Source organism: Gracilinanus agilis, chromosome 4, assembly GCF_016433145.1.
Source record: "Gracilinanus agilis isolate LMUSP501 chromosome 4, AgileGrace, whole genome shotgun sequence".
NCBI lineage: Eukaryota > Metazoa > Chordata > Mammalia > Didelphimorphia > Didelphidae > Gracilinanus > Gracilinanus agilis.
The window spans coordinates 308,300,748-308,327,541 of record NC_058133.1 but is presented as its reverse complement, the minus strand read 5'-3'; the positions used below and the strand labels follow the sequence as shown (position 1 = coordinate 308,327,541).

The 26,794-nt window shown below is 34.2% G+C and overlaps 1 protein-coding gene across 1 annotated transcript in view; it reads left to right on the top strand.

Annotated features, from left to right (window-relative positions):
* The window catches only part of LMBRD1 (LMBR1 domain containing 1), a 210,764-nt gene that overhangs the window by 88,960 nt on the left and 95,010 nt on the right, over positions 1–26,794 (top strand). Inside the window, exon 7 of the mRNA XM_044676019.1 lies at positions 3,954–4,027. Coding sequence (XP_044531954.1) covers positions 3,954–4,027 — 74 coding nt within the window. The remainder of the gene's footprint in view (positions 1–3,953; positions 4,028–26,794) is intronic.

The following is a 26,794-nucleotide window of genomic DNA, read 5'->3' as shown; positions in this document are numbered from 1 at the left end:
GTGTGATCCTGATTGGTGCTCCTTGATATTTGAATTGTCTCTTTCTGGCTTCTTGTAAGATTTTTTCTTTTGCTTGAAAGCTTTTGAATTTGGCAATAATATTTCTAACCATTTTTTTCTCTGGATCGAATGTAGTGGGTGTTCTATGAATCTTTTCAATGTCTATATTGCCCTCTTGTTGTAGGACTTCAGGGCAATTTTGCTGAATAATTTCTTTTAGTACGGAGTCCAGGTTTCTATTAATTTCTGGTTTTTCTGGAAGACCAATTATTCTCAAATTGTCTCTTCTAGACCGGTTTTCTTGGTCTGTCACTCTCTCATTGAGATATTTCATGTTTCCTTCTATTTTTTTCAGTCTTTTGACTTTGTTTTATTTGTTCTTGTTGTCTTGAGAGATCATTAGCTTCTACTTGCTCAATTCTAGCCTTTAGGGATTGATTTTCGGCTATAATCTTTCGGTTTTCGGCCATAATCTTCTGGTTTTCAGCCATAATCTTCTGGTTTTCGGCCATAATCTTCTAGTTTTCGGCCATAATCTTCTGGTCTTCCTTTTCAATCTGGTCATTTCTGGTGTTCAATTGCAAGATTCTACCTTTTAAACAGTTATTTTCTTGCCAGATCTCTTCCATTTTCCTCAAAATCTCAGTTTTGAACTCTTCCATAGCTCGTGAGGAGTTTTCCTTATTTGAGGAGGGTCGGGATGCTTGTTTGTTCTCCTCCTCTGTTTGCTCGGTTGTCTGGATTTTCTCTGTGTAAAAGTTGTCGAGTGTTAAAGGCTTCTTTTTCTTGTTGTTATTCTTTCTCTTCTGAGCTTCCTGAGACTGGGTAGCCATCATTAGTCCAGCAGCTTCTCAGGTTTATCCTCGCGCTCAGTGTCTGTCCGCGGTCTATTGGCTCCTGAGGTCTGAGTTCTGTTTTTTTCCAAGGTCAAGCCCCCTGGTGGACCCCCTTGCTTGATCCTCTGCAGGAGGTTCCTTTACAAGTCTCAGGGCGCTGCTTCCACAGTCGTATACCCGTCTGCACTGGTTCCCCACTCAGGTTTTCAGAGCTTTAGTTCCTGGCTGTGTCTGCCTCCACCCACGCCTCCGCCTGTGCCTGTGCTCTCAGCCCGCGCTCTGCGCCCAGCGTCCACTCTCTGCTCCAGCGCTCAGATTTCGCTTGCGTTCTTTGGCTTATTGGGGTCCTAAATCTTGCTGCTCTCAGGAACAGGCCCCAGAGCTGCCAATGACTCGATGGGTGCCCCAAACTTGCTCTATTTCTTTTTAGCTGGCTTCAGAGCTATAGATGTTGTGTGTGGACAGGGTGGGGGTGGGGTGGTTGCTCAGCCCGCGATTTAGTGAGAGCCCTTTATAGCCTGGAAATGTCTCGATTCCACGTACCTTCCACGCTGTGCCCTGTTGTGGGGTTCCTCCGTTCGTCTGGACTTGTTTTTATGTCCCCTGGAGGAGATTTGTGTGTTTCTGTCAGGAGAGGTTAAGAGCTGCTTCTTACTCTGCCGCCATCTTAACCCAGACATCTCTAAACATTTTTATCAATAAGAGGTAGAGTTCATGACCAAATTGGGTGTTCGACTAAATAAATTAGCAAGCTCTTTATTTAAAATTACTGAAAATCACTAAATTGAGAGCAAAAATCATTGGATTAACAAATAAAACTAGGAATTTTTTTCTGAAGAAGAAATAGATAAGCCATTAGCTAATTTGATTTTTAAAAAGAAAAAAACTTAAATTAACAGTTATAGTAAAAGATTTAAAAATCCCTTTATGACCATTGAGGAATACCTAAAATCTTAATGAGAATACAATGGTAGCATAGAATGAATAAATAGGATATTACTTCAAAGGACCGTGGTTCAAATTCAACCCTATTTACTACCTTTATGACTTTGGGCAAGTCACTTGGATGAGATGATAAACCTTAGCTTCTTTATTTATAAATTGAGGGGAAAAGGAAGAAAGTAAAATGTATATTTTAAGATCATTTCCATTTTAAATCCTAGTTGTGAAATACAATTATAAAATACAAAGACAGAGAAATATGAAAAGAACCAAATAAAATGATTCAAAATTATATCAGTAGGCTAAACACAATAGATACATCAGAAACAAAGAAATAAAGTAATTATTAAAGCATAAAGATGAATTTTGAAGTCATCACAGAACAAATAGCATTAATTCTTATATAAATTAGCATAGTTATTGATGTAGTACAGTTTTTAATTTGAATATTATTGCTTCTATTATTTATCATTTTTAAAAGGTTTGCCGAAAGAGAATAATTCAAAATTAAATGTCAAATAAATTTAAAATACATTTTTATATTTTTAAATACATCAAGATTTTAATTTTAGTTGAAGTGTTAAGAGACAGCATGACATAGCAATAGAACAGTGGCTTCAAAACTAGGAAGACTTGGGGTCAAGTTCCACATCTGATGCATGCTGGTTTTGTGACCCCTATGCAAGTTATCTAACCACTTAGTGCTGTAGGCAATTTGTTAAGACTATAGGTTGCAGGGAAGGTTTTGTTCTGAGGTGGTAGAGACAGTTTTCTCAACTGAGAGTTCCCTATACCAATGATTTACAGGTTTATTCTCTATCTCTTGAAAGTGTGTGTGTGTGTGTGTGTGTGTGTGTGTGTGTGTGTGTATGTATGCACACTTTTATTTATTTTTTTTTGCCTGGACTGTGGTTTTGTTGAAATAAGAATTTTCATGAAACTAGTAACTACTTATTAGTCTTTGAGTTTCTTGAGGTAAAAAAAGGTTCAGTGACTTGCCATGGGTCACACTTAGTATGTATCAGAGGAAAGATTTGAACTCAGGTCTTTCTGGCTTTGAGATTACTCCTTTCTCCATAATGTCTCTGTGCCTCTCCATTTAAACAAAAGGTTTAAATGCATAATTATTCAAAATTTCAGTCTAATTATTGCAAGTAGTTTAGTTTTTTATGTCAGTTTCATTTATATAATTTTGCAAGGTTAAAAAATATCCCTTGATTTCTGGAAAATCTATGTTAATGTTATTTCTGAAGTGAATCTCTGTATCGGATAATCTTTATTATTTTTTTTCAAAATAATGAAATGTACCTCAAGTGAATAATTTTGTTCTTTTACAATTGGAGTAAAAGATACAAGAAATTTTCAAAAACAAAACCTTAGCTCCTTCATATCATGGAATCATAGATTTGGAGCTGGAAGGGACTTTAGAGGTCATTTAGACTAACTCCCTTATTTTATAAGTGAGGAAACTAAGACTTAGAGAATTTAAGGTGACTTATCTTAGGTAAGAAGCAGTCTGAATTTGAACTCAGATTCAAGTCATTCATTTGAACTCAGATCCAAGTTCATTTCAGAGTATTATATCTTGATTTTGATTCATATTGAAGTAATTTGCAAAATAATAATACATAAGCTAAAGGAACATTTATGGATATATACATTATATCAAGATTATCTCCTTTGCTTTTTGATTTAACGCTTCTGTTTATAATTTTGCTATTAAGATGCACTCTGAGGTAGGATGTATAAATTGGGAGAACATTTCTTTGAATGTCTTAACTTCTCACTTCTCTTTTCAATTCCATAAACATCAGGCAGTATGCTTTTATTTGCTTACATTCAACATTTTATTTGGCACTAGCCATATGGGAGGTATTTTGGACTGCTCAAGGTGTAGTTGGGAGGGGAAGATATGATATAAAGATGAAGAGAAGTTCTTTTCTGCCAGGGATCTTACAATCTGTAAAAGGTAGATTAAAAATGACTATTACAATAGGATTTTAAAGTAGCAGATTTTATAATTTCTGTATTTATCTTTGCATCTTTTTGGTAAATTAGTAATAGAGTGTCAGATAGATTACATATCATATATTTGATCCTTTATGGCTTAGTTAAAAACATTACTGAAGAATCATATCTAAATAATTTTCATCAGTCTCTTTTTTCTAATTGCAGATGGTTTAGCTGCCTTGTCATTCTCCATCAGTTCTCTTACTTTGATTGGAATGCTGGCAGCTATCACATATACCGTAAGTATCACTGATTTGTCTCCTGACTCCGGAAACTACTTGTTTATTAAAATAATTTTCATATTTGCACAATTTCATGAAATTTGTTTTTTCATGTTATTTTAGAGACATTAGGCTTTTAGGAATACTATACTGTTAGGGGAAAGGAAATTTCTGAACTTGAGCAAAGAAATGTTTTGACCATTATAATTTTGGCATTTTTTTTCTTGACTCTCATATCATGGATTATTATAGCATTATAGATTTGGAACTAGAAAAAAACAGCTAAATTTGTCACTATTAGGGCATTTATGAATAAAGGTGAAACAACTAACCGAAGAAAATAGAAAAGATTTGTGTTGGCTTTTATATTAAAATGTTTTTACTGTCTAAGATAGTATAGCTACTATCTCATCATTTGTGAATTATATTGTTGTATTTTCCTTCTTTATTCTTTTTGTCTCCTACTAAGTGGTGGATCTTCTAGGATAAAATTTTTGAGCCACTTCTTCCAACCCATTTCTGTTTATACATTTATTGCTTTCATCCTGTCCTCTTTTACTGTCTATGTAATTGTTTTATTTTATTTTGGTCTGATTTTTGTGCTGCCCTTTCCGGTGCCTAATCTCTAGAAATGTCAGAAGGAGTGACATAAAGTAGTTGTCATGTCTCATGAGGGCCATTTCCTACCACAATCACTTACCATACTTAAGACTATTATGTCCTATAATATACTCTATTTTGCTTTCACTTAGTGCTCTTTGGCAATGTAACTCTTGTATATTCTTATTCTTTCTCTCGAGGCTTTTTCTAATAGATAAGACTCAATTTAGCTAGTTTTAAGTAAACTATGCAATATTTCCTTGGTTATATAATGGGAAACGCTCAAGATCCATCATATTTAACTTATTAGGTACCTGATGGTGATTTGGTAGCACGGTTGTTTGAAATCTAATATTTTAGGATCTTCATAATGATTTACTACTCCAAATTTTTTTTTATTTTAGTGCCTAATTACCTTAGCACTTAATCTGTAGCCCTCACTTTAGCAAACATTTATATAGTAGCACTAGAACACTTATCCTGAGGACCAAAGTACTATCACATTAGTCACATTAGCTCTTCATAGCTGCAAACCCAGAAGTAAATCTGGAAGCTTTGAACAGTGAGCAAAAAAGTCATTATTAAATCATTGTACTTCATTTTGAAAGTGTGGTATGGATCTATCCTTAAGCCCTTTGTTATACTGCATAATGACAGCCATTTAGAAATAATTGACAGTAGAGAGAGAAGACAAATTATAAAACCATAGCAATTTCAGGATGTTAATTTAGTGGTGAAATAACTAGCCTTATGTACTATAGTTGTCCTTGAAAATTACAAGACAGTACAATAATTAATGTTTTCAGTAATGTCTCTGATTCATCAAAAGGGTAGGTTATATTGAGCATAACTTATTTGAGAATGGAGCAATGTACAAAGATCTGACCTTGGTGTCAGGAAGACCTAACTTATTGACTTTGTGACCTAGGCAAGTCACTTAATCTCTTAGTGCCCCCCCAGGTAACTCTTTAAGACTATAAATTGGAGAACATTTGCTGATCTGCATTGATGGAGAGAATTTGCTCACCTGGAGTTCACCATACTAATGAAATCACAAATTAGTTTGGACTAAAAGGAGAGGGAAAAAAACCCTTTTGACCACAGTAAAGAGAAGTATGTAGAACTTGTAAATTGCTGTCATATACCTGTCTTATTTGATCTCTGTAGCCACACTGAATGTTAGCACAGCTATTATTTTCATTTTATAGATCAGAAAATATAATTAAGTAATTAACGTGATTACAGAACTGTGTCTTGAACCCAGATCTTCTCGCTAAGCACCAGTGTTCCTTACATTATATCACATTAGATGCCTCAGATTTCCTTCTACCTTCTTATGACTTCTGAAAATTATTTTCATTTTGGGCATTAGAAGCACATAAGCCATTTTGATTTCTATAAAGACTTGTAGGTAGGGCAGCTGGGTAGCTCAGTGGAGTGAGAGCCAGGCCTGGAGACAGGAGGTCCTAGGTTCAAACCCAGCCTCAGCCACTTCCCAGCTGTGTGACCCTGGGCAAGTCACTTGACCCCCATTGCCCACCCTTACCACTCTTCCACCTATGAGACAATACACCGAAGTACAAGGGTTTAAAAAAAAAAAAAGAAAAAGGAAAAAAAAAGACTTGTAGGTATAATTTATTCTTTTTTTTCTGTCTTTGGCTCAATAAAAGATAGTTCTGTAGTTCATCTTTTCTAACCAGTGCAACTTTTTTTTTTAGAAAAACTTGCCATACCCTACACAGAATGATTGATGTCTTAAGTCTTATCCCTCTCCAATCTATTTTTCTAACAGCTGTCAGTGATTTTCCTAAAGCATTGATCTGACCATGTCATTCTCTTATTCAATAAACTTCAGTGGTTTCCTGTTACCTCTGGATTAAAATACAAATTCTTCTTTTGGGTATTCAAAGTCCTTTGTTACTTGGCCCCAACCTGCTTCTCAAGTCTTATTACAAATTGCTTTGTGTTCTCTACAGTACAGGTACAATAGCCTTCTTCTGGTTAAACTTGACCCTCTATTCCCCCAGCTCTGTACCTTTGCTCAGGCTGTTTCACATACTTGGAATATATTGCCTCCTCACTTCAATTAATTAGAATCTCTTCAAAGCTTTTTTTTTTTCCTCAAGGATCAACTTATTCTACATTAAGCCTTTCTTCATACCACTCCTACCCCTAGCTTCCAGTGTTGCCTCCCTGAAACAAGACAAAACTTTTGTTTTGCTTATGCCTATATATATAGGCAACACTGGAAGCTAGGGGGTAGGAGTGGTATGAATGTGTGTGTGTGTGGGGGGGGGGGTATGCCCTCCAATAAATTATAAGTTTCTATAGAAAGAAAATTGTTATTTTTGTTTTTATATATGTATATGTGTGTGTATGTATATATATATATAAATACATTTCCTATAAGTCCCTGGCCTATAATAGGTGCTTAAGAAATGCTTGTTAATTAGTCATCTATAATGATGATAAGGAAAAGATTATGACTTTATATCATATATGTGTAATTATTATCCTGACATAATTGGTTATTTGACATCTTTGTCCATAACAGATTAAATACATCTAGTTTTGTATACCTAATCTCCCCCTGCTGGATTATAAATTTCTTCAATCTAGAACCATGTTATATACAGTGATCCCTCATTGAGCGCAGGAGTTACATTCCAAAGATCCCCGCGGTAGGTGAAAATCCACAAAGTAATGTTGTTATATTTATTTTATTATTTATATATATTTTAAGGTTTTATAAATCCTTCCCACTTTCCTATAAACCTTTTCCACACTCTTATTAACCTACAATCACTGAGCCAATCAATGCCCAGGATACAGAACACAGTGCCGTAGTTGGTCGCCTTTCATTCCATCAGTCAATAGGGTGCCACAATAAGTGTAACTCTGCAATACAGAATTATATATATATATATATATGTATATATATATATATAATTTTTATTGATTAATTAATTTAGAATATTATTCCATGGTTACATGGCTCATGTTCTTTCCTTCCCCCCTCTTGGAGCTGATGAGCAGTTATACATGTATCATTGTTCAAAACCTATTTCCATGTTATTCATATTTGCAGTAGAGTGATCATTCAAAGTCAGCATCCCCAACTATATCCCCTTCAAACCATGTCCTATGTTTTTCTTCTGCATTTCTGTTCCCACAGTTCTTTCTCTGGATGTGGAGAGAGTTCTTCCTCATAAGTCCCTGGGTAATTACATTGCTGCTAGTAGAGAAGTCTATTACATTAGATTGTGCCATAATGTATCAGTCTCTGTGTACAATACTCTCCTGGTTCTGCTCCTTTTGATCTGCATCAATTCCTGGAGGTCTTTCCAGTTCACATGGAATTCCTCCAGTTCATTATTCCTTTCAGCACAATAGTATTCCATCACCATCAGATACCACAATGTATTCATTCATTCCACAATCAATGGACACCCCACATTTTCCAATTTTTTGCCACTACAAAGAACGTAACTATGAATATTTTTGTTCAAGTATTTTTCTATCCCTTTGGGGTACAAACCCAGCAGTGGTATGGCTGGATCAAAGGGCAGGTAGTTTTTTAAAGCCCTTTGGGCATAGTTCCAAATTGCCTTCCAGAATGGTTGGATCAATTCACAACTGCATGATCAGTGCATTAGTGTTCCAATTTTGCTACATCCCTTTCAACATTTATTATTTTCCTTTAATATCATATTGGGCAACCTTCTGGTTTTGAGGTGACACCTCAGAGTTGTTTTGATTTGCATTTCTCTAATTATAAGAGATTTTTTTTTAAACCCTTGTACTTCGGTGTATTTTCTCATAGGTGGAAGATTGGTAAGGGTGGGCATTGGGGGTCAAGTGACTTGCCCAGGGTCACACAGCTGGGAAGTGGCTGAGGCCGGGTTTGAACCTAGGACCTCCTGTCTCTAGGCCTGACTCTCACTCCACTGAGCTACCCAGCTGCCCCTGTAATCATGTATTGAGAGTGAGAAGTAGCAGCCAAACAACCTGATCCTACTGGTAATTTTGCAGTGTTAGGAGAAAACAAGGGATTCAGGTTGGCTGGATGACCTTTCAAATTTCTATGAGGATATGGACAAGAGTCATGCAGGCTAGGCAGGTATCATTGTAGGCATCAATGATAGGCATTGTATCATTGAAGGAAACATACAAATCAATGAGTTCACTGATTCATGGTCAGTATTGTAGTGGGAAATTGCTAATTTGGGTTTACTTTGAAGCCATCTGGGATGTTCTGTGTTATATGTGAAAAATTAAAAGAAATAAGTTTCAAGATTTGTCTTGGACCCTGTATTTTCCCAATTCTGGATGTTGTATAGTCTCCTAAAATTAATGATCCAAAATGACGTTGAAGTCATTGATACATGATGGAGACAGCAGAGAATTGAAGGCCTTTGACTTTACTAACCCCAAATGGAAAAATGCCATTAAGGTCAATTGTGAAACACACTTTACTGCTAATGGAATGTCAAGTTTCTTAGTGATAATAAATATCTTATTTAGTTCTTCTCCCCAAAAGTGCTTAGTACTGTAAACATAAAATGGAGTCTAGAGATTTATAGTCTGTTACACAACTCCAATCACAGTTCCCTAGAATACATCTTATAATATATTAAAATCAATATTTTCTTCTTTATGTACAAGAAAAGTGAATGAATAGAACCACTTAGTCCCAGAATTGGTTCAGTATTTTGTTCTTGGGAATTTCAGTGTAAATATTAAATATATACGCTTAGAAATTTACACAGTAGCATTATTGAGTTGAAAGAAAACAAGCTTTACCTTGCAGATTCAACTTGATGTCCCATCGAATTCTTCTTGCTATGGATTATTAGGGTTCCTTTTAGAATTTTAAACCCAGTGAACAAATGGCTCATCCCATTTCATTTTAGACAGTATAACTTCATTGTGAATACTTTTTTGATAATTACTTCCTGTTTTATCCATCTCAAAATTGTATGGATATCTTCATTTTCCTCCTTACCCACAAAATAGTAAGATTCCTATATAAGGTGATTTCTGAAGACTTTTCTGGTTCTATTATACTTTTTTTTTTTTTTAATTTTTTTTTTAATTTTTAAACCCTTAACTTCTGTGTATTGACTTATAGGTGGAATAGTGGTAAGGGTAGGCAATGGGGGTCAAGTGACTTGCCCAGGGTCACACAGCTGGGAAGTGTCTGAGGCCGGATTTGAACCTAGGACCTCCCGTCTCTAGGCCTGGCTCTCAATCCACTGAGCTACCCAGCTGCCCCTCTATTATACTTTTTAAATTTAAAAACAAATTATCATTTTAATGGGTACATACCAAATGTGAGGGCATTTTCTTTAGAGTAAGAATGAAAAAGGAGAATTATCAAATGGGTAAAGATTTCGCAGTTAAATTAAACAAATATTCTCTATCATGTACAGAGGAATATGCCACTGCTGGAAATGACACAAAATAAAGATATATTTGCTATGCTTAAAGAACTTAAAGTGTAATAATTTCTTGTCCCCTCATTGTTTCTAAGAAAGATGTTCTGTTCATGCTAAGAGAATTAGACCGCTAAAAGGTAATTTCTTATCTACTTTTTTCAATATTTCCTGATTACTGTTTCATACATCTTCAAAAGAATTACCTTTAATTTACCTTTGTTGTGAGAACTTCCTAATTCATGTCTTAGAATTTTTTATCAGCTAATATTTTAGAATGTTTTATAGACATTTATAGACAGTTTATAATTTATAGACAGTTTATAGTTTTAATAAGAATTGTTTGAATTGTGATTTTCCCAAACAAGCTAAAAATTATTTCCTACAAATGAATTGGTTGGTGTGATGGCAAATTGATCTTCATGATATTCGCCTTCTTATTCCCTAGTGTTTGCTTGTGAAAGGTTTATTTTCTTGTCTAACTTTTTTTTTGGCTTTAAATAGATGAGTTCCTTTAATTACCTTCCTTATTTTACACAAATCTAGTCTAAGAATTTATGAATTTATTAACTTGACTTCATATTGTTCCAAACATTTAAAAATGTCACTTAGACTAGCTCTCTCTTTAGGACAAATTCACACCAAGTTGTCATTCCTCCTTCCCAACTCTTCCCCACCACACACCCCAATTCTCCACTATGACATAGTCTTATTAAAATAGAATACTCAAAGAACATAAATGAAGCTTCAAAGGGTATAAAAACTTTCTGGAAAAACTTGTAAAACAATAAAATAAGATGAGAAGAGATGAATGAATTCCAGTCTCTGATTTAACTGGGTGAGTATCTGATCATTGATCTTTGAAAGAATCAAAACTTTTATTTCAATATTCAAAAATCTACCATTTCCTCACTGTGGGTTTACTATGGCATCTATAACATTTAGTACATGGCCTTCAGTAGTTACAGTAGCCTAAAATTAAAACACCCTATATTCAGCCTGATTATGTCTCTCTAGCCTAATCTCCTTTGGGTAACAATCTGTTCTTAGAATATTAACAGAAAAGTGAAACAGTTCCTAATAGAAAAGTGAGACAGACAGGATTTTATACTCTCCTGGAGACATACAATTTACCCCTGCATCATTACCATAAGCTTTTTTAGAGTTTTCAGTCTTCCCTGCTGGTTCTTCATTTATGTATTTTGATAACTGTATTTAATTATAATTGGTTTTCTAATCCTATGTATTTTATGCATTTAAAAACATTATTTTTCTTAAAGGGACCTGTTGACTTCACCAGTCTACAAAAGGGATCTGTCACATTAAAGAGTTCAAGAAACACTGATGTATGTCATCTCACTTGATGGTCTCATTAGCTGTCTTAGGTTGAGTGATATCTTTGCAAATGTTTCCAGATCTGTATATCCAGCCCTAATTCATCTCCTGTACTTATAGTCCCAAATCACAAACTGCATTTTAGACATCTTACACTGGATTTCCTTATAGGTAAGATAACACAATTCAGCTTTTCTAAAGTAGAATTATCTTCCCTCTACTACTGCTTCCTAACTTCCCTATTGTAAGGGCTTAAAATTTAGGGATTTGACCAAAACATGAGAATTCTAAATTAACATTATGGTTGCTGATTAAAAAAATATTATTGCTAAAGTCAAGTCATTTTTAGTAGCTTTTATTTAAAAAGAGGTGGAAAGAGTGAAAGTAGAGAAATGTAAGAAGAAAGTAGAGAAAATGTCTAGCCTATCACACTAAATGTTGCCCCAGTGTCCGGCTCAGCCCCAGCAAGGCTTGTTAACCCTAAGCCAGAGGACCCAGTGATGTCATATTCCACCAGTGCAGCCTCCTCTAGGAGAAGGAGGCCTCTCCAGAACTACTCTCTCCAGAAGCCGGGAAGGGAAGGCCTTCTACTCACCCAAGAAGCAGTCCAAGAACCAAGGTCCCAAGTCAAAGCCAAGGTCCAAGTCCAAAGCCACCTTCAAGAAGCAAGTCACCAATGGAAGCTCCAAGCTGAAGATTCAAGCTGAAGATCCCCTGGACAGGAAGTTCAGGACTTTTTATAGTCCTTTTTCCACATCACTTTCTAGCACTCCCCAGTGGGGCAGTGTCTGTGGGATCCACCTCTCATCCTTTGAGGGTGTAAACTCTTATCAAAGGATTCACAAGTTTCTGACTGATTGTGTTAAAAGGGTGGAGCTCTCTAAGCAAGTGACTTGTGAACTCCCTTACTTAGTGTTAAGTAGGGGTGTTTAAGTTTTTGGTTGATTAATTCAAAATAGACAAAGAGAATGAAGAATTCCCTTTCACAATCCCCTTGTGATTCTTTGGGAGACTAGTCCCCTTAATAAACCATTTAACATAACCAGCTTATACCTCTAAAGATCTTCTAGCTAAAGGTGCATATTATATTGTACTTTTCCAAGAGGAAATTACAACAATTAGAGATAAGAGGGAAACAGCAGAGAGAGAGAGGGGGTGGGGGGCAAAACCAGTGTTTGCTAAGTGCATTGACAAAAAGCCAATTAGGGGGCAATCCCCTTTGGCATAAGTGTTTACATTCAGAATAATTGTGTTCAACCCCTTCAGTTCAGGCAATTCTGTCCCAAAGTTCATTCTGTATCTTCTGATACAGTGGAGGATTCTTTACGGCACTTTCTCCAAACAGTTCATTTTCTTGATTCAAGAAGTTAGCTTCTTTTCTTGAAATTTTTCTAAAAAAAAAAAAAAAATTAAGTCTTGGTTCATAGAAAAATTATACAACTCCTCCCCCCAAGGAGGGTGTTGACCAACACCTGGATCAACTCAGGATACATGGTTATGTGATTTATGTCCCATAAGACTGTAGGACAAATGTAGTAATATTGTACTTACCCATTGGCAGCCAGAACTACAGAAAGTTGCCCTGCTGTAAGAGAGAAAAAAGGACTCAATTTTGATGTAAAAGGGAAGTATCATTCCCAGTTCTGATTTTACCTTCACTCTCAGGGATAGGGGAGCCAAAATGGCAGCCAAACTAGGATACTTCTTGGAATGTGGCATGGGGAAGACCTGTGTCTGACATATCAAACAACTGCTACCTTGAACCTCAAACAAGTCCTCTGGTTTGGAGCAGATCTCATTCATCCCACAAGGATTGTTGGTCTTCCTGACCTTGTGCTTCTTTATACTATATGATAGCTCTTTTGTGATCCCTTCTCCTGGAATCAGACACAATTATTAATCACAGTCCCACAATATTTAAAAATCAATGGCAAGTTTCCATAATCTAAAGCTTTTGGGTATGTATTGATATTAGAACAAGTGGCTATTTTAAACTTACTCTATTGCAAAATGAAAAAAGATTAATATTGATTATATGTACTTTAAGTACAAGAAATAAGAAAGGGAAAAAAATCAAATATTCTTATTGCAAATAAAAAGAAAAACGATAGTAAAATTTTGGGAATTAAATGTCTTTCCAAAACAGTCGACCTTTTTTTTTTTTTGGACTTTTACTAAGTAAGGGAGTTTACATGTCACTTATTGTAGAGGATATCTCTTCTGTGACTAGAGTGTGGTATTTGGAGTTCCAATCTTGCCTCATATTTACTAGCTCTCTGGCCTTGGGCAAGTCACTTAACCTTGTTGAATTTCAATTTCCTTATCTATAAAAGGGGATACTCCAAGCACCTACCTCCCAAGGTTGATGTGAGAATCAAAAGAGTTAACAATTATAAGTGCTTTGGAAACCCTAAAGCTCTATATAAATGATAGCTATTATTGTTGACTGTCATTGCTCAAATTTACAGTATCTCTCATTCACACATCCAGTCAATTCATTAAATATTATCATTTCTATCTCTACAATATTCTTGATATTATATCCCCTTTTCTTCTTTTAACACAACCACAATCTAACCTTTTAGGCTGTCATTATGTCTGTTTTCTTCTACAGCAGCAATCTTCTAGTTTCTGACTTAAATTTATTTTCACTACAATCCATCTTCTATTCAGCCACCAAAGTGGTTTTTATTAAATCATAAGTCTGGCCATGTCACAGTAATTACAGTAGCCTTTTGGAGTTTCTGATCTAGTATGAGAAATACAAGACAAGTAGTTCAATAACAAATAACATAAAGTGGAAGTATATGACAATTGCCATGTGAGAGATCTATTGGAGGGAGAGATATTTCTGAATGAGATATGAATAGGTATTATTTAATAGCCAGTGGAAGAGAAGAGTATCAACTGAGGCTTAGAATCAGGAAAGTACAGCTGTGTTTGGGGGAACAGTGAACAATTATTATTATTGTTTTTGGTATCTTGAAACAAGCCTAAAATAATAAGAATTACTGTATCAGGCAAGAAGGTTTGTTTTATTTTTTTAATTTGGAAAATTTCATTTAATTGATTAATTTAGAATATTTTTGCTTGGTTACAAGATTCATGTTCTTTCTCTCCCTTCCCTCCACCTCCTTCCATAGCTGATGCACTAAGAAGGTTTATGTTTGCCAATTTCCCATATAAAAGGCATTGAAATATGATTCAGGATATTAAGCAGTTGGGACTGGAACAAAGATAAAGCAAAGATACTTCAAATGTAGTTGAGTGAGCCTAGAACCAAAGAAAGAAATAGCAACACCCAGGAATAGGATATAGAGAACAAGCTGTCCCACTTCCTGGTGGCTATAAACAAACTTGACTCAGCTTAAATTTTCCTCTAAATAAATAATTACTTAGATCCTATTTAACTAAAATATATTTTGGGTTTTTTAAAGTACTTTTTTTCAGAGCCAAGGTAGTGAATTAGAGTCAACCCAGTTGAATTCAGAACATTCATTCTCCAAACAACTTTAATGTCTCAGATCAAATTTTGAAGGGACAAAGACAACCAAAATTCAGGATGAGACATTTTTCCAGCCTAAGAAAAAATTATAAAGTCAGCAGGAAAAGTTCGTGATGCTGGACTACTGGTTTGTCCAATGCCCATTTACACAGCAGTAGCAGTTTCAGCAGCTCTCAGCTCACAACCAGAAAGTGGGTGGGATGCTGGTCAGAAATAGATTTTAAGAGAAACTTTTCTGGTACTAGGTATATCTAACACTGATTGGCAACTTGCCCATTCTCAGTTCTGAGTCTCAGTTTCAAAATACTTTGTCAAAATACTGTTTCTTTGACCTGACCTTCCACTCAATCAACCATCACTTATTAAGTGCCTGCTTTGTGCCTAGCACTATACTAAGCACTGGGGAAACAAAAAATGAAACAATCCTGTCTTCAGGGAATTTATAATGTCAATTTTATTAGGCAAGCCTACAGGAACAGTTCTTAATCTGGTTCTCTCCCTCCTGGAATGACAGAATTGTTTAATGAAAATGCTAAAAGTTATGCCTCCTCTCACTGAAAAAGCTCCAATATTATCTCTATTAGCAGTTATAGATCTTCTCTTTTACTAGGAAAGCTTTGGCTAGGTCCTTTCTAATATCTGACTTCCCTGAGTAGTCCTCAAATGGTATTGCATAAATTGTTCACAAATCACTGGGAGGTAGATTATATTTTCTGCCCTACCTCTTAGCTTCTCCTAGGTGACAGTTCCTCTGTTCTTGCTTTTTTAGATTCTTGCGGGGAGGTACCTTTTTGTTCTAGTTCTATTACAGCCCATTTATTGCAAACTTGTCTGTTTGTAAATAGATTAGTAGAGTTTGAATAGAGCTTAAAAAACATCTAAACCAATGCTCTATATCTTACACATAACGGAATAGGACCAGAGAAGAGAAAATTACTTTTTTGAGTTTACCAGCTACTTAGTAAAATAATTGCAATTAAAACTAAGATCTTTTGACTTCCAATTCATTTGTTTTACCTCGTAACAAAAAATTAATATTAAAACATTTTATTAATATATTTTGTTTCTGTTACTTTTATTTTTTAAAATACTCTTTCCACTTCCTCTACCAAAAAAACCCCACTATCTTTTATCTAAAAAGAAAAGAGAAAAAATCAGTTTAGCATCATATTGACTGAGTCTGATGGTATATAGAATATTACACATTCAGTGGTCAAACTTAATACAAGCAGAATAAACCATTTCCCAGTTACTCCTCTCCATCATAGTTCCCAAATGGAATCCTCCCTTAATGACAAAGTGATCCATGAAATCCAAGTTTGTAAAACATTGAGTCAAAAGGACCTTTTTTGTACTTAAAAATATGGGTAGCCTTATAGATGTTTTCACTAATAGGCCACTTTAGAAGCTTGGTAAAATTCTATATTAATTGAAGTGCTTATAATATTTTTTAAATGTTTCCTGAGGGACTTTGATGATTGATTTGCAAATTGTCTCGACTGTCTGCTGATGTCAGTTATATTGTGGATGAAATAAATACTGCAAGGGTAATACTAAGTTGGTTATAGTCCAGAGAAGAGCAACTAAGAGGGTTGTTCTCATTCATTCCACTTCATGATTGTTTGGATGAATTAGGAATCTTTAGCCTTAAAAAGAGAAGTCTTGGGACATGATAGATGTCTTCAAGTATTTGAAGGACTTCCATTTGAAAAAGGAATTGGATTTGATCTACTTGGATCTCAGGGGCAAAGTAAGAATCAGTGGGTAGATGCTGTAGAGACAAATTTAGGGTCAATATAGGGAAAAATACCATGGCCAGTAGAGCTAGACAGAGTGGAAAGGTCAGCTTATGTGAGGTACAGTGGATTTGTCTTTATATACATCTTCAAAAAAGATTCAAAGAACACTTGTCTGGTTTAATATAGAGTAGATTAGTTAAGTATGGGTTGGATTAGGTGGCCTTCTTTGAGTTCTCTTTCAACTTTGAGATTCTGAGATTACCCTATTAATTATTTTCTGAGACTATTTTTTATAATTATTCTCTTTCCTCTAACATTCCTGTTGTAGAGATTTTGTCTGGATCATTCATTTTGCTTTTAAACAGCAGCAAAATGACAAGTAGTCAATACACATTTATTAAGTGCCTGCTACATGTCGGGCATTGTGCAAAGTGCTAGGGACACAAAGAAAGTTAAAATACAGCTCCTGCCCTCGACCTTACAATTTAATGAAAATTTTATGAGAATTTTACAAGTTCTCTTTCTGAGAGATAGAAATTAATTTTTTTAATTTTAGCAAGAATTTTTAAAAGTATCTACTATGTGCTAGAAACCTTACTGAGTGCTTTACCAATATTATCTCATTTCATCATTGTAATAACACTGGGAGGTAGATGCTATTATAATTGAGGAAATTGTGGTAGACAGAAGTTAAATGACTTGTCCAGTGTCATACAGCTAGTACTTACCTTATGCTTTTTGATTTGTAATAGTCTTTCCATGGCACCATATAGCTGCCTCAAGAAATATAAGAACAAACACTGGTATATCTATATAACTTGCCTCCCCAACTTAAACAAGCTTAGAACACTAATTCTGTGATTTACTCAGGGTTACCATGGGTCAATAGATACTAACTAAAAATGAATTTATGAATGAATTTTGATGTAATTATTTAGTTTTATCTTCTTTCTCCTTTTTACTTTCTTTTCTTAATAACCTCTACTCTTATCCCATAATGGAACTTTTCTCTCATAGATAATCCTGTAGCTCTTTTAAGTTTTGATTTTAAGGATCTGATGTGGTATGAAATTGCTTTTATAGCTCTTAGTGGGAAAAGACTAGAATTGATCTTTTACTTATGAAAGTTACCAGGTTTTTATTAGAATTACAGACATATAAAGAGAAGTCACTCTCAAATGTTTTCCTTAAGGAAAAGCAAATAATTTTTTAAGTATATATATTTATATATATACACACATATATACATATACATAAACACATATGTTTATTGTATATTATTACATATTTAACTTAGTTTAGTAAGTTTTAGGTTGAATTAGAAACAAACTTTTCATCTTACATTACTGTTAATGAATTATTATATATTCTACTAAAATAGAAATAAACCCTTAGCCTTAAAACTTTGTGTGTTTATACATGATTCTCATGGAGCTTGAATCTTTCCATGGCCTTTCTGGTCTATCTATAAAGATGGAGCCTAACGATAATATGAAAAATTGTGGCAGTAGTACTTGGCAATTTTCACAGATGATGTAGCTTGCAACTATATTTTTATTAATGTGTTTTGTACTGCAGTGATTTTATCTAGCCTCAGGTATTAATACAGTAGTTGTCATCAACTGTATAAGTTGCCATTTGAATGCATGGCAGAATAATAGATTACTTTCAGTATGATAGGCAGATTAATTTTTGAGTGATTTTTGTGCATCTCATTTAACTTGTCCTTGAAAGATGAACATAATTGATTTTGTATTTTTCTAAAACATTTAATAGCTTATTTGATCTTTTTGTGGCTTTTTGGTGAAACTTCTGAGTAATTACTCCCTTTTTAGTCTTTAGGGAACAAAACATTTAAAAGATTTGAGAGTGATTCCATTTATCAGAACAGAAAAGACTATTTTTTTTCACCTTTTAAAGAGATTCTATTAGATTTTTCTTTGTAGGACAATAAACTTTTCTAACCTGAAAAACGACTTCCACATAAACTACATCTTTAAATAACATCTTTATTTAATTTATAAATAGAGGATACATTTTGAAAAAATGTATTTATATTGATTTTTTTGTTTTTATATTCATTTTGATTTCCACAGCTTTCTCCTCTTTTCTCCTCACAGAATTCCTTTTAATAATCACTTACACCTCATAGAACCCCTTTTAATAATCACTTACAAAGACTATTTTTAATGTAAAAAGAAGCACAAAAAAGTCAACATAACTCATGCCTGTGGAACCTTTACCCCCTTGCAAAGAAAGTGGAGGCATATCTTTTCAATTCTCCTTAAGATTAAGCTAGGTCTTTGTATACCACTCACTTTTTCTTATTTTATAGTTGCTTTTATTTCCATTTTTGTTATTGTAGTCATAGCTTTTGTTTTCTTGGCTCTGTTTCACTTTGCATCAGAGCATGTCAGTTTTTTCATGCTTCTCTGTATTCATTATATTTGTCATTTCTTAGTAATAATATTCCATTATATTCATGTACTATAATAATTTGTGCATCTACTTGGTTTCTTGTTCTTTAATATTACAAAAAAAAGTTCTATAAATATTTTGGTGTATATAGTCTTTCTTTTTGACATTGATCTCTTCAGCTATATGCCTAAAAGTGAAATTTCTAGGTTATAGATATTTTTAAAGTTGATGGATATTTTAGACACTTTATTAACATAATCCTAATTTTTTTTCTAGAATGGTTGTACTAATTCACAGATTTACCAACAATTCATTATTAATTGTGTGCCAATCTTCTCTTAACCCTTCCAACATTGACTAGCCTGTCTTTGGTCATCTTTCCCAACTTAATGAGTATGAGGTGGAACCTCATATGTGTTGTGTGTGTGTGTGTGTGTGTCTGTCTGTCTGTCTGATTTGAAACCTTTTCCCCTCTATGTTTGTCAATAATTTGTATTTCTTCTTTTTGAATAATCTTTGTTTATATCTTTTGACCCCTTATCTTGGGGAATGAAAGGGTAACAATTTTATTCATTTAGCCATATTCAAGAACTCTGTATAGGAAGGAAAACTAAACCAGAGTCAAGAATCATGAGTTCTAGTATTGTTTTGTATCTCACTTGCCGTAAAATGATAATAAGGGTCTGTTTGTAAATTTAAAGTGTTACCCTTTTATTCCCCAGTGTCCAGATCATGTGTGGGAGTCTGGTGATGAGTCATTGGATCTAAGAGCCATTGTAGCCACAGAAAATAAGAGTTTGCCTGCTAGGGAGACTAGCAGCTAGAATGAAAGAGTGAGATAAGAAGAAGAAAGGTCAGGAAAGATTGGGCCCAGCATGTCTGAGAAGGACTGAGCAGAAGAACCATAGCACCATGTCTCTGGCCTATGATTTTTGTTTATTGTGACAAAGAGAAAGACTTTTATAGTGAGTAAAATATTAAGCATTACAACATTCTTTGGTGGTGTTACTTTCCCATAGGATAATGTTTATGAAAATGGCTTCGGGGGCAGCTGGGTAGCTCAGTGGATTGAGAGTCAGTCCTAAAGACAGGAGGTCCCACGTTCAAAATCGGCCTCAGACACTTCCCAGCTGTGTGACCCTGGGCAAGTCACTTGACCCCCATTGCCCACCCTTACCAATCTTCCACCTAGGAGCCAATACACAGAAGTTAAGGGTTTAAAAAAAAAAAGAAAATGGCTTCATACATGAACGTTACCAGGGTTGCTATTACAGACTGTTTATTACAGGGTTGCTATTACAAGTTGAGAAAGAGTGATAACTAATCTGTTCTTAGGGAAAGGCAGGTTTGGTATTTTTGGTCATGATACTACAAAGACTCTTAAGAGGGTTTAGTGATGACCTTTGGCCGAGAGCAGCAGTGCCTTTGTGTGAGGGATTGGGACTTTGCCAGCAATCTCAGGCAAGCATGGCTGCTTTCCTCAGTGGGCCTCACACCCCAACATATAATTACTCTTAAAAACTGTTCCATTTGCTGAGAGTTTATTCCTCTTTCCTCGTCATCTTAACAGTACTTACACATATTCTTCCATTTTGTTTGGACTAATATCCTAACCCTGTACCCATGCAAATTACTTTTTCTTTAAAAGTTATTGAGATTATCCTTGAGACTTGGGTATCTCACAGACTAAAGACTCAGGCTGTTAACATCACTTCCTACTTACCTCAGTTTACCTTGAGGAATTGTAGTTGCCCTCTCTAATGCTTGCCTGGTCGATTACTGATGGAACTCCAAAACCAAGGTACTTAGCTAAATCAAATCAGGGTGTTTTCAGTGACAATCCATGTGGAAGGTGTATCCTCTTGCCATAGCTAAATCTTCTTTTGTTAACTTAAATGGCCTATAAATTTCTTTTTTTGTTCTGAAATTGATCTTAAAATATATGGGAATCCCCTAAGTTAGGCTTAGGCCACCCTTATCTTTCATGAAGAAATGGCTCTTTGCTTTGCAAGGTAAATCCCTCTATATGCATCTTTGATCATCTCCTATCCAATCTTCTCCAGCAAATTGTCCCCTCTATTATTCCTACTATCTAATCTTTACTTTCTCCTGATATAATAGATCCTTACCTGCTACATATAGACATCTATATCTTGCCTTCTTGACCCCATAACCAAAACCCCAAAATAAAACCACAAATACACTGATGTGAAAGACAACTGCAGCCATTCTTTCTCTGGAGATGGATAGCATTCCCCAACATAAGTCTTTCAGGATTGTCCCTGATCATTGCTTTACTGAGAGTAGCCAAGTTTTCACAGATAATAATCATTGAGTATTACTATTATTATGTGCAATGTTCTCCCAGTTCTGCTTAATTCACTCTGCATCAGTTCCTGCAGATCTTTCCAGCTTTTTCTGAAATCATCTTGCTTGTTATTTCTTATAGCACAATAGTATTCCATCACCAACATTTACCTTAACTTGTTCAGCCATTCCTCAATAGATGGACATCCCCTCAATTTCTAATTCTTTGTCACTATAAAAATAACAGCTATAAATTTTTTTGTACAAGTAGGCCCTTTTGCCCTTTTTATTAAAAAAGATTTCTGCCTAAGGTAGATAGCTGGCAAAGTGGTTAAGGGCTCTGAACTTGGAGTCAGATCTGTTCCTATTTTGAACACGTACTAGCTGTGTGACCCCTTGGTATATGGGATGTTTAGGGAAGACTTAATACTTCTCTTGTTGAGGGCTGGCCACGCCCACTTCAGGATTTCTCTTCAACCACTGATGTCCATCTTTCACCAAACTCTCACTAGTGGCTTTATGAAACTGTAGTATGTACAGTGGCCATAGCCAAGTAAAACTCAGCAGACAGGCTAATAATAAACCCAGTTGAAAGTAACCAATAGCCTCAAACCCTTCAGTGAGTTAGGAGGATGTCTACCCTGAACATGAACATTTTCTGGTGAAGTAGGTGGATGAGAACAGTTGGTTCCAAAAGCCTTGAAGGTGGCTGAAGCAGGCACTGTGGAGCTTTTAGAATTTGGTCAGATATTAAAGACACCGAGGTCATCAATTGCATACTGAGCTGTTGCCAGTCATCCTGTCTTTTGCCTTGCTACTGCACTTGGATGATTCTGGAAGAGAGTGAGTCTGATGACTGTGCAACTCTGCCTCACTTAAGGCCAATTCACTAATGAGTCAAGATGTCACATTATAATGTCATTTGTCTTCTTCAAAATGAAAGACAAATAATTAATGCGACCCTAGGCAAGTCACTTAACCTCAGCCTGACTCATTTATAAAACATTTCCCCATTTGTAAAACAAGTATAATAATAATATCCATCTCACCGGGTTTATTTGAGGAATAAGTGAAATAACAAATTATGTGCAGTACTTTGCAAGTATAAAGGCACTATATTTTTAAAAAGGGAAACAAGGAAAAATGTTGCCCTGCTAAAACAAAAATTATTTCTGCTATGATGTTATTCCTAATATCTGAGGTGTGATTATATAGAACCTGTAAAATGAACTGTTCATCTTGTCCATAGGATGCTTTACTTTAGATATTATGCACATCTATCTGGAATTACTTAACAGAGCCCTTAAAGAGCCACCCAAGAAGGAATTTTTCCATTTATACCTGCAACAAAAGGTGTATTTTTGTCTTCTAGTGAAAGCGGTAATACAAAGAATATAAGACTTGGAGTACTAAGATGTAGTTCTACCCCTACTAGATATGTGACCATGAACTAACCTCTATAAGCTTATATCATCTTATCTCTAAAATGGACACAACACTTGCATTATTTACATCAGCTAGTTTTTAGTGACCAAATGAAATAATGGATGTGAAGAGACTTTTAATTATAAAGCATTATATAATTATAAATTTATATTTCAATCAACAACAAAATACATTTATAAATTCCCTAAATTGTATTGGGCTTTGAGCTCAGATTCAATGATTCTTATAAAAAAATAACTTTCCTGACATATTTATCTTTTAGTACCTGTAGCTTAAATGAACAATTTTTGCATCCTTATCCCCAGCCCAATCTTCTTAAAATAATGGACCACTTGCTTGCTTTTTGATAACCTAGTTTCCTCTAGCTCCTTTCTCTTTACTTTTAAATTTTCCCTTCATAGCTGTCTTTGGGAAGACATTTCCAGAACATCAGTATATAATAACAATGCTATAGTACTTAGTGTTGCCTTTTAAAAATATTATTAATGTACCACTTTTTTGATCATTACCTTCCCCTACCATATCATAAATAAAAAATTTTTAAAGCATGCTTTTATAGCTCATGGGCAGGGGACATATTTTAGGGATGGGGAGGGAGTGGGAATGTCAAAGAAAGCATCTAATAAATAGTGGTAGAATTATGTTCAACTCTATTATAATACAACTCTATTATAATAATATTGTGTATACATACAGATATTAGAAATGAAAGCATTTTACACATGCACACATATATGTATATATATTCCTTCATATTAAATTAATTTTTAAAGTATCTTGGTGATTTCTCTTACAAAAGAGATAAATATGGTTAGGGAGGTTGCTGTGCAAACCAAAAAAAAAAGCATTAAAAATTGATTCCATTTTCATCAACTCAATTGTAATTTACCTTTGGGAGGAATTCACTAGAGGGCAGTGATAAGCAATGAATGTTTTGTGTGTTTTTGTACAAGGCAATATTTCTGTTTAAAAAGGAAAAACCTTATTAGTTTTTTTCTTCCAAAGTTAAATTTAAAAAAAAATTTTAAGTTGATTTGAAAAGCTAAAATTTCCATGGAGTTTATGGAATATGTAAAAATCAGATATATAGGCAGATGTTTTTGTTTGGATTTCTTAATATTTACTGAAATTCAACTTATATACAGAGGAAAAAAATGTTAATTTAGTCATCTAAATGAAAATTATCTTTTCTTTTGTCACTTTCTTAGAATGGTTTTTAAGACAATATTTTCCATACTCTTGTTACAGTGATCCTTTAACAAGATTATATTTGCTGTTTTCTTAAAACATTTTATTTTCATATGTAATAAAGATTAAATCCAGTCCCTCTAAAAATATTAAAGATCTTTGTATTGACATTCATGGATAAAGAACCCTTGCTTATTTTTTTTAAGTATTGAGAGTTTTATATGAGCCTTTATGTTACTATTTATTTCATTTTCTACTTATTAAGAAATTGGCTCACTATTAAATGTTGTATCAATTGTTGTATGTCATCAGTAGCACTTAGATCTTGAGGTGAATTTTCAACAAGCCAATATGATTAGTGATTAGTAAATACTTTAACATTTATCAATGAGACTACTAACTCCCAATTACTGCCCTATGGCTTCATGTTCTTCATAATTCTGTTAAATATAAAAACTGATCCTTTTGAAATAGGATTAAGTTAAAAAATTTAAAAGGCTATTTAGATATCAAAATACAAAACATACTTTTTTTCCCTTTCTTCATTTTTCTATCCTTTTATTTTCAAAACATACTTTTTAAGAATGGGGATTGACTAGTTTTTAGTAAAAGACCTGAGGATAGGAATGTTATTATTGGACAACATTTGAACATCAACTAAATTTTTTAAAAGTCTGACAAAGGTGATAAAATGAAATCTTTTTACATTATTTGTGTTACTCTTATTAGAATATCTAGTTTGTGTTAATAATTAGTTTAAAAGGATATAAAATAATCAATATAAAAACATTCATTAGTATATATGTATAAAGCACTGTGTTAGATGCTGGAAATGCAAATAGAAAAGCAAGACAATCCCTGCTCTCAAAGAGCACACATTTTAATTTGAGAAGACAATACACATAGGAGATTTCAGTTACAAATTAGGTGAAAAGGCCCAGTGATTCTTGATGTACAAGAACTCCAAGTTGATAGTAACACATCTTTTTTTATGTCATTTTCATATTTCCATAAAAACTATTATAATTAGATGGTACAGAGAAGTGTGACTGAAATCCTGAAAAGGATTAGAAAATAAGGAAAAATGAAAGGATTTTAGTTTAGTCTTAAAGAAATGGTTATTTAATTACTTTCTTCAAATATATGAAAGGTTTTCATAAGAAAATTATTGACAATTCCTTTCCACATCAGAAAAGGAACAATTAATAGGAAATAGATAAGATTTTGATTTGATTTTAACTTTTTTATTTTGAGTAATCAGATACTGCAGTGGCTTGGGGTATTGTATGGCATGGGGTCATGGAGTATTAAACCCTTTTCTGGACTACAGTGGTACCTTGATACACGAGCATCTTAAGTCACAAACAATCTGAGATATGAGCAGTCATGATTGGGATTTTTTGCTTTAAGTCACGAGCAGATATTTGAATCATGAGCTTCCACCACCCTCCACTAGATAGCCTCCTAAACATTTGGCTTCACAAGTTACATGAGGCTGTCTTGTTTAATTCAGTTTTTGTCTGGCTGTGCGAGCAACTATATTGAATTTCTTTTGCTTTCTTCCTTATTTTTGTCTTTATTATTAGTTTTTTTGGCAAATTTCTTAAACTTTTAACCATGTGTCCTGATGACAGAGGAATTGAAGGTATCACAGCAGCAGCAACATACAGAGGTCTTGCAGGAAATTAGTGTGGAAGAGCCCGAGGTGGATGAGGTAATCAGTACAAGCAAGTTTAAGGAAATGTTGAGGATTTGGGGAAAAATTAAACAGTTTATTGAAAAGACACACCCAGGAAAAGTTGCAACAGGTTGTGCATGGGAACTATATGACAACACTTGTTTCACACATTATCTAAATGTTCTGAAAAGGAGAAAGAAACAAACAACATGGAAAGATTTTTGTTGAAAAGGCCTCTAGGTGAAAACGAGGAAAGTGTGGCATAACAGCCAAAATTCAATGAAGAAAATGATGATAATTAAAGTTTAAAAATAGCAATTAAGTTTAGCAATAAAGTTACATAAATGTATAGGGTCAATTTTGCATTTAAATGTAGTATTATGTGTATAGAGAGTAATTTATGTTTAGCAACAACACATGAAATGAAAACTTTCTTTGCCTGACCTTGAAGGTAAATAATATTTCATAAACAAGTTTATTTCTTTATATTCTGTCTTTTTATCTATAAATATATTTGTTATTTACAAAGTACATTTTCATATTTAAAAGCATATAAAACAAAAAATTCGTGTGGTTTTTGGGGGCCAGAACAGATTATTTGCATTTCCATTAATTTAAATGATGAAATTAGATTTGACACATTACCAAACTGAGTAACGAGCTTGGCCATGGAACTAATTAAACTTGTGTGTCAAGGTATCACTGTATTTTTAAGAACATGACAAATAAATGTTAATTCTGAATAGTTGCTAACTTCTCCCTTTTTTAATTAATATTATATATTCTCAGCAAAAATTAGGCCTTGTGATAAAGGTTCAGCAAGCTATTGTGTAATAGTAATTTAAAGCTTGACCAATGTCTAACAGCATTTAGTGATTTATCTTCTTCTCTTCTTTAGGTAATCCTTTTCCCTTCAGATATTTAGTCTGTTGCTTAGACTCCTAGCCCATCTGCCTTTGTGTTTTCTTTTTTCTTTGTGTCTCAGTACATTTCTACTAACTGTTAGATCCTTATTTGTTACTTTTACAAGATACTAATCTATATCCCATCTCCTGTGTGCTGGCTTCCCAGGCTCAAGATGTTCAAAATTATCTGCTCCTCCCAATTTTCATATTTTTTTGCAAAGGTATCATC